Source organism: Poecilia latipinna, unplaced genomic scaffold (genome assembly GCF_001443285.1).
Source record: "Poecilia latipinna isolate Pla-1442-1.1 unplaced genomic scaffold, P_latipinna-1.0 Scaffold1180, whole genome shotgun sequence".
NCBI lineage: Eukaryota > Metazoa > Chordata > Actinopteri > Cyprinodontiformes > Poeciliidae > Poecilia > Poecilia latipinna.
In genome coordinates this window covers 1-5,873 of record NW_015113796.1, presented here as the reverse complement: position 1 = coordinate 5,873, position 5,873 = coordinate 1, and the positions used below count along the sequence as shown (strand labels likewise).

The 5,873-nt window shown below is 37.6% G+C and overlaps 1 protein-coding gene across 2 annotated transcripts in view; it reads right to left on the bottom strand.

The window, feature by feature from the left end:
* LOC106960381 (unconventional myosin-IXb-like) overlaps positions 1-5,838 on the bottom strand; it is a 10,231-nt gene extending 4,393 nt beyond the window's left edge. The window contains exons 1-13 of one of the 2 annotated variants that reach the window (XM_015053458.1): positions 5,598-5,838; positions 5,372-5,479; positions 5,116-5,286; positions 4,982-5,023; positions 4,786-4,897; positions 3,360-3,433; positions 3,058-3,250; positions 2,679-2,807; positions 2,474-2,579; positions 2,276-2,407; positions 2,055-2,178; positions 1,106-1,203; positions 891-1,012 (exon numbers count right to left, since the gene is read on the bottom strand). In XM_015053458.1, the coding sequence (XP_014908944.1) occupies positions 891-1,012; positions 1,106-1,203; positions 2,055-2,178; positions 2,276-2,407; positions 2,474-2,579; positions 2,679-2,807; positions 3,058-3,250; positions 3,360-3,433; positions 4,786-4,897; positions 4,982-5,023; positions 5,116-5,286; positions 5,372-5,479; positions 5,598-5,744 (1,558 nt within the window). In that variant the 5' untranslated portion in view covers positions 5,745-5,838. Of the gene's footprint in view, positions 1-878; positions 1,013-1,105; positions 1,204-2,054; positions 2,179-2,275; positions 2,408-2,473; positions 2,580-2,678; positions 2,808-3,057; positions 3,251-3,359; positions 3,434-4,785; positions 4,898-4,981; positions 5,024-5,115; positions 5,287-5,371; positions 5,480-5,597 lie in introns of both variants that reach the window. The other variant, XM_015053459.1, reaches the window with a different exon arrangement.
* Positions 5,839-5,873: the final 35 nt, after the last annotated feature.

Below are 5,873 nucleotides of genomic sequence, written 5' to 3'. Positions count from 1 at the left end.
ACTTTCCGGGGGTTTTTTTTTTTTTTTTTTTTTTTTTAACCACACAGACACTTCCTACTTCAACTTAATATCGTGGAATAATGATATTTCACACAGGATAACTGAAGACTGAGATTTTGATGCTGTAAGTTACGGATCGATAGGGCTTTACTGGCGTGGGACCCAAAAAGTTTTCAATGTGGCCTCCATTTTTAGCCAAAAGCAAATAAAAATGGATCAAGAAAACGAAAAAAAAATCCTAATCATACTATGGATCCCACTCATTTCTGTCCAAATCACAGAGATGCCTGTTCGCTTGGGATTAGTTTCATCACAGGAGTTTGGATGGATGGATGATTTGCGGGGAAATTTTTACTTTTCAAATTACTGACATAACCGATTTGCACAATATTAACAACACAGACAATCTCTGCAATTATTACAAATAGCATGTGGAAAAACTGCACATAAATAGAGCTTTACTTGTGTACAATTTCTGGCATTTCTGGAGGTACAACTTCTTCTGAGTTTTTATTTTTTAGAAAAATGTTAAAACACATCAGTGATTTTACTCTGAATAAGTCCTGGAGAATGTAATTAATTCTTTGCTCGTATAAATCATACATTCAGATAATTTAGTCTGAATACATCTAAATCTGATCAAGGAATTTTGGACATGTAAAGGGCCATCAGAATAAAGGGTGAGGAGACAGGACACAAATGAATGCCATGCTTTTCAATTTTTTGTTTTAAATTTTTTTTATATTTTTCTTCAGTTCCAAATATGAACAATGCTTTGTCACCTTAAATTTGTTGTTGTAACATGAAAAAAGATAAAAGGGGGATGGACACTTTTGCAAGTATTTGTGCAAACCCAGAAGAAGCTTGACGTACTTTACCTTTCTACTGACCTTCCGAGTCAACGCCGCCCAGCTGGTCCAGGCTGTCTGAGCTCACTGATGATGCAGAGTCCACGTTTTCAGAGTCCGAGTGTTCCTGCTCCAGTTCAGGTAACCTGATCGCTATGTCCAACCTGCAAGGAAAAGACAAAATAACAACACAATGTTGCACCAAATCTTTTCATTTCAGCAATTTAAGGAATAAAAAAATAACAGTGTTTGTTTACTTCTCTTGCTTGATTGATTTGATTCTTTCAATGATGGTGCTGTCGGACTCATCAGACTGCAGTAGGTGTGGAACCTTCTGCTCAGCTTCGGGTTGAACCTTCAGGGTCAACAGATGAAAAATAGCATCTTGGATAATTCTGGTACATTTACAGAAATGTTAATTATTATGAATTGTCCCGACCAAATAAATTAAAAGGGCAATTTTATGTCTTTTCCATGCAATCCAGTAAACAAGTAAAAACATATATATATATATGTTATATATATATAACAAAATTTTCCCTTTGGAATTTAACGACTTGAAATTGGACCTCCGTCTCTTTAAAAACTCTTTTAAAAGCTCTTTCTGAAACTCTGCCTTCAGGAAGTCATCACAACATTGCTCCTCTTTAACATTTTTATAATGACATCAGCTAATGAACATTTAAACAAGGTGTTTGCTAATTGCTGCTGCTGCTAGTCTGAAGGAGCTGAGTGGGGATGTGGCGGTGGAGGGCTTCTCTGTGAAAGCTTGGAAACTGATGCTCCAAGGAGGAGCTGCACCCTGAAGGCGGAGCTAGGGCCACCCAGGTGTTTTGCACAGTTGAATGGTTGCCATGGAGATCGAAGGATTTCTCAAACATGCATGTAAGACTGTATGTACTTTTTAAATGAGGAAATAACATTATAACATAATGTAAAGCTTAAAAAGTGAATTTTTCAAAACACTGCCTCCTTAAAATTTAAATTTCTGAAGGCTTGTCACTGATTTAGACAAAGATGGGAACAATGTCTTTGTGAGCAAGTGGCAGTTTTGTACAGTCATTTAGAAAAAGAGATGCTAATGATAAGATGCATATTTTTTGCTAACATGTAGTCAGAAGGATGCAGACGAGGTCAGGATATTGTTTCAGGAAATTATTCAAATTACAATCAGAGGCCTTTTTGGTTGTGCCTCTGTGGTCTCACCGTGTTTTGTCTCCTTAGTTTGAGTTTATGGACAGCCTGGGCCTCGGCATATTCCAGCTCCTGAATGTCTTGCATCTTCTCGTTGTAGCGCCTCAGCTGCTCGTTGATCAGGATCTCCAAACATCTGCATGAAACATTACGTTTTACAAATACTTGTACGTTATTAAATAAACCCTTACCAGGATGAAAGGTTATAGTAGTATGCTAGTATGGTTACTTACAGGGTACTTTTGGGCACATCCTTCATACAAAGTAAAGGGTCACTTATATCAGCTGAGCGCAGGATGCAGGGAGCAAACACAATAGCCAGAGATGTTGGTGACATCTTATTGTGCTTCTCTTCCTTTGCAACCCTGAAACAGACACTGGTTAAAATCTAAGGCTTTAATCACTTAAATGAGAAGCAAGCGTCTTCTTACTTGACAAGGTGGAAAATAAGCCGCTCCAAAGTGTGGTAATTAGCAGGAGGAAGCTCATCGACTTTTTGGTATACAGCCCTTATTCTCTCCTGATTCTCTGGCAGCTCTGCATGTTGAGGAAAAGGGGAGTTAAATGATTTTCAAATTATCTGAATTGCAAAACAAACTTACAAACAAAACGTAAAATATGTAAATGTTCTGTCACCGGCAGCATGCAGGAAGTCGTTGTAGAGAGGAAATGTCATGAGGGGTTCAGGAAGCTCTCTAAGCCAGCGCTTGACGAGGCCGGTGATGGTGTGGATGGGGTAGTTATCCAAACAGACATTTTCAGGATCTGATGGAGCAAGATTAGAGACAAAACTTTTGTTTATCTCTTTAAGTTAAAGGAAAAAGGAAAAAATTAACAAGAATGTGGCTCGTTACTGAAATATTTTAGAACCAAGACCTTAAAACAAAATAAGAAAAAAAAAAGTATTTGTACAGTTTCAATTTGTCAAGATAACTGGAACTGCGCTAATATTTAAAAAAGGAAACGAGTTAAAGCGCCTCTTTGTATGCGAACTTTTTTTTTTTTTTTTTTTTACCAATCTGCAAAATCTGGTGTAGCTCCTTCGCTCGGCAAGCTGCCCCAGACTTTCGGTAAATGCCCTCGGTGTAGAGGCCGTTCAGCTCCACATGCATCAGCAACAACTCCACCACTTTGGGCACTGGGTTGGTTTTACTGGTCAGGACGCACACTTGAACTCCAAAGTGTAGTGAGCCTTGCACACTGTCATCCTGACACATATAAAGACCAGGAGGAGTTATACTAACAAGAAGATTGGAGAAAATGAAAATAATCCACTGATGAAGATTTAATAGGTTTTTAAAAAGGTTGAGCTCTCACCATCTTGGAACGCCGTGTTGAGCAGTCTGTGATGATTTTGTCGAGACATTTCTTGTGACAAATGAACTTGCAAGCTAAAATGGAAACAGATGACCTTTAGTTTTACATATAAACAGTCTGTTCTCACTGGAGCGCAAGTCCACACAGACATTTTTAAAATTCCAATTTGCTAAGTGGGAAAAAAAATCTGAAGCCAAAACATTGATTTATAGAAAGTCTAGTTGCCACATTTATTAACAACCCAGCTGTTGCACAGACAGGAAGGGACCAAGTTTCTTCACACATAAGTCATGCATCCTTTCTTCTCTTTTCTTCTTTTTCATTCTATGAATTGAAACAACCATAAATGTTTGCTGACTTTATGGCCAGTGAATCATATCTGTGATAATTTGGTCTTATACTTTATACCAATAACCTGCTGAAAGACACTTTAGACTTTTATTGAAAATTTTATCATATTTCACTCCAACAAGCTTCCCAAAGCCCACAGCATCACACTTCCTCCACCATAATTAACCTTTTTTAATATTCATGCTTGGATGTGTGTTCATTAGTCTCATTAGACCAAAGCAGCACTTTGGTTATTAAAGCTGCACAATGTACTGCAAATATATGGACATTGCAATATCAGTGCAATAATTGTTGGCTAATATATTCTAAGTTTCATAAACTGTCAATGTAGCATTTAGACAGTCGACAGCTACCAACACCAGACCGGGTATTATTAGAACCTCCCAACAATTCAACTTTGATTCTTTGGGTCACAATTTGCATTAAAAATACCTAAGATTTTGATTTAGTAATAAGTAGTGTATTAATTTTATGTATTTCTTATTTTTCCATTTTTCCTGCCCATATTAAGAGCCATGGTGGTATTTATTACTTTAAAAGGGCATAGATTCACATCTTTGAGCAGTAAAATATCTGAAAATAAAACAGTAGCACAAAAACACTTGTGCTCAATATGGAGTACTTTAAGAAAAGTTTATGCAAAAGTAAATAATTCTTTTTGTGGAAACTGAGATAATTCACAATATTTCCATCAGTCCTCACCAGTTGGTGGTGGTAATGCACAATAAATCAACTGGGTTACAGTTTTTCCATCCCGACTTGAAATGCATGCTCTCTCGCCTTTCCCATTTTGAATAGCGTCAAACAGATAGTTATGATCCACAAAAACCGCAAATCATTGAATTCCAATTGGAAGTTTCCCTACAATAAACACTTGAGTACAACAATAAAAGTACTCAAATGTTGATTCTTCAAAATGTTCCAGTGTGAGATCACATAATAGCAATAAAACATTATCTTATTTTATAACTTTATACACATTTAACCAGGTCTACCAATAAGATTGGAGGATATTTACTTGTGTTTGCATGCTTTAAAAAACAACAGACATATTATATACAGATTATCTACTCACCGCTGCACATGCAAGCTTTCTCCATTACCCAGATGAAGGAATTACACAAGTCACACGACTGCATGATGTTCACCTGGTATGTGCTGAACAGATGATCCAGAGGATTATCAATCTGCAGACACAAAAATGACAGAAACAACTTCAGTTTATTCAATATGTTCATTAGGAATAAACTCAGATAAGATGTTTAACTTACACATTTCTCATTTTTTTTCCTCTTCTTTCCCGTCCTGGTCGTCTGAATGAAGGGAGAAGTAAATTTTCTGAGAGAACTAACAAAAGATCTTTACTCTCTCCATGAAGACTGATGAATGAAAACATAATATCTACCTTGGCTGGTTCGGACTCGCCTCGTTTATTTTCGGCTCTGATGAATCCGTCCAGCACAGACTGGAACAAGTTGACCACCAGAGAGACCTCTGACTTCTTACCTCGTCCTGACAATGCACTCACTTTGTTACGGTAGTCATTCATTAGGCTTTTGTAGCAAACTTTGGGCTTCTATGGGTCAAAAAATTAATAAGAATTTGTTAAATAAAATAGAAATAAAAAATGAAACAACTAGAAATTCTTGAAAGTAACTTACTTGTAAGGAGTACATGGTTTTGATGGTTTCCCTGAACTCCATAGTGGCAGAGAGGAAAATGCCCTCCGTTACGGACAGTTCTTTCACTCTTGATTGCAACTCATTCACCTGACAAAGTGATGAAATTATAAATTACAAGTTGACGGGACGCAAGAGAATAATTCAAAGAGCAGCACAAAACGGGTTTCAAGCTATCCACCTCAAAACCAACGTTGTTAAATGTTACCTGATTCCCAAGGAACTCATCAAGGTGTCGTAGCTCATTGGGATCGGTGATCTCTCGGTCCAGAGACGCGTCCGCCTGAAGCGCTCGCGTGGCTCGGCTGATATAAGGAAATTTTCGCTGGACCCTCGATTCGTTGGAACCTGTCATGTGGTAAGATTGTGGAGAGAATCTTCGCAACGTTACTGCAGATGAGAGACATGACGTGTACCATGATTGGTCTGTGCTTTGAAACAAACACAAGTTTCTCATGTGTTGAAACACATGAGAAACTTGTGT